Source organism: Crocuta crocuta, unplaced genomic scaffold (assembly GCF_008692635.1).
Source record: "Crocuta crocuta isolate KB4526 unplaced genomic scaffold, BGI_CrCroc_1.0 scaffold1269, whole genome shotgun sequence".
Classification (NCBI taxonomy): Eukaryota; Metazoa; Chordata; class Mammalia; order Carnivora; family Hyaenidae; genus Crocuta; species Crocuta crocuta.
Window position 1 is genome coordinate 587,465 of NW_027531335.1, and position 2,092 is coordinate 589,556.

General features: G+C 56.3%; 1 protein-coding gene across 4 annotated transcripts in view; it reads left to right on the forward strand.

Moving 5' to 3' along the window:
* LONRF3 (LON peptidase N-terminal domain and ring finger 3) overlaps positions 1-2,092 on the forward strand; it is a 32,882-nt gene that overhangs the window by 6,355 nt on the left and 24,435 nt on the right. For 2 of the 4 annotated variants that reach the window (XR_013337033.1, XM_077771921.1), the window contains exon 3: positions 1,680-1,835. The exons of the other annotated variants lie outside the window; for them this stretch is intronic. Coding sequence is in view for 1 of the 2 variants with exons in the window: in XM_077771921.1 (XP_077628047.1) it covers positions 1,680-1,835 (156 nt within the window). In the remaining variant the exon portion in view is untranslated. The remainder of the gene's footprint in view (positions 1-1,679; positions 1,836-2,092) is intronic. 4 annotated transcript variants of the gene reach the window in all.

A 2,092-nucleotide genomic window follows, 5' to 3' on the forward strand; every position in this document is an offset into this window, starting at 1 on the left:
AAGACTGTGCTGTTTTTTTTTTTTTTTTTAAGTTTTTCTTTTAATTCCAGTTAGCTAATGCATAGCGTCACGTTAGTTTCAGGTGTATGATACACTGATTCAGCAGTTCCTTACGTCACCCGGTGCTCATCACGGCAAGCAAGCATTATGCTCTTTGGGGGAGAATTCCAGGGAAACTGCTTCAGGAGTAGGTTCTGAAGGCCAACTTTGGCAACTGAGGAAGAGGGGCCTCTGAAAGCCGGCACTTCATGGCCCTGGGCACCGTACCTCCTCACCTCCCTCCTTTACCGACTGACACCTGGGAAGTGGGTTTCCCCACAAGCAGCTTGGACCCTCGGCCCCTCCCATGGCCCTGGGATGGATAAGTGTCTCAGTTCGATTCCGTCTGGTGTGACGAGGATGTGCTAGACAGCTGTGATGCGCGTCCAAAAGCTGGCCATCTGGTTAGAGGGAAAGATGTACGCGCGCGGTGCAACGTGAGGCTGACGCGGGACTCCGTAGTCCCGGGTGCTCGACCGTGGTGCGGCGCAGAGCGCGGAAGGACATGTGAGGTCCCGGAGGCCGGAGTGGTGGCCCGGATGCCAGCCTGGAAGGCTGAGCAGGGTTCCGCCTGTGCAGAGTGCTGACATCTCAAGGGACGTGGTGAAGGCACTGCTGGGGGCCAGCGAGGGAACACATCAACCTGGACAGGGTTTGTTCCGAATTCCGGTCCGACTCCCTTGATCAGTTAACATCCTGTTCCCCTGAGCAAGGGCGCAGAGCATCCCTTAGTGGGTCTCCGAACAATGCAGCAGCTGCCCAGTGGCAGACACTTCTCCGTGGTTTAGAAGCTAGGCGACCCACTTTCTTGTGTTCTGTTTACGTCCGGCAGAGACGCGTGTCCGCCTGTCAGCGGTGGGTGCTGGCACCGGGGAGGATTGGAGCGAGAATGCGGGCAGCGCGCATGAGAACACATGTTCTTGCCTCTCAGGCCCTTTGGGGGGTTCTGGGAGTCCTACCTGCCACCTCGCCCGCACTGCACCCTATCCATCCTCAAGGGAAGCCAGCTGCGGGCTGGAAGCCGCCTGCCCCCAGTAATTCAAGGTACCCCGCAGTCTCCTCGCAGTGGAGGCCCGAATGGGGGGAGAGGCCCGGTTCGGCTCTTCCCCCCGCTTTGCTGTAGAAGGAATGGGCAATCCCAGGAGGACGGCCCGGGTAGGAGGGAGCGAAATGGGCCGGCAGGGGAAAGACGTACCCAGGAGCCTGGAGGACGCGTGCACACTTNACTGCGGGCCCGGTGACGTTTCTTGCCTGCCCCCACCTCTCTCTCTCCTCCTAGATAGGTTCTGAATTCCCACCATAGATAACTCTATGGACTGGTAACCCGGGAGTGACGGCTCTTAACGTTGGCTGGGGTGACAAAGGCACCCTTCAGAAGTCCAGATGCCTGGGCTACACTGGAGGCCTGAGGCAGCCTGGCATGGGGGACCCGGAGCCTGGAGAGTTCTGACGCTCCCTGGGTGCTTCTGACGCACGCCGAAGGGAGGCTCCCTGCCCGGGGCGCGTTGGGGTCTCCAGTCCCAGGCTGCTTGCCTGGGGTGTCACCCCCCAAGTTAATGCTCCCCGCCCCTTCCCCCTCCCCCTGTCAACCGAGCACCTGTAGAAACTTAAGTAGTGAAGTCTTCTGTTTTATGTCACAGCTTCTCCTTAGTTTCTTTTCACCATCAGTCCCGGGGGAGTCTCAGGAACATTCTCCCGATATCCTGAAGTTGTTGGCACCTCACCCTAGATTAAAGGAAAACGTAGAGTCAATGGCTACTGAAGGCGCCAGTCATAATCTACCAAAGTTACCACAGGTAAAACTCCACTCGCCCAGCTCGCTCGTGATGCTTCGTTTGGCTGTTGTGTGGGCAAACTTGGGAGTGAGCCCTCCCTCTCCTTCGGTTCCTGAGGAAGAAGAAAAGGAGTCGCTGGCGGTCGTGTTTTTTGCTAGGAGGTTATTTCTTATAGATAAGACTGGATTTCAGGCACGGTCCTGGGTTTTTTGTTTTTGTTTTTGTTTTTTTTCTTTTTTATCTTATCACAGTCATTTTTCAGTTTTTGGTCATTTCCA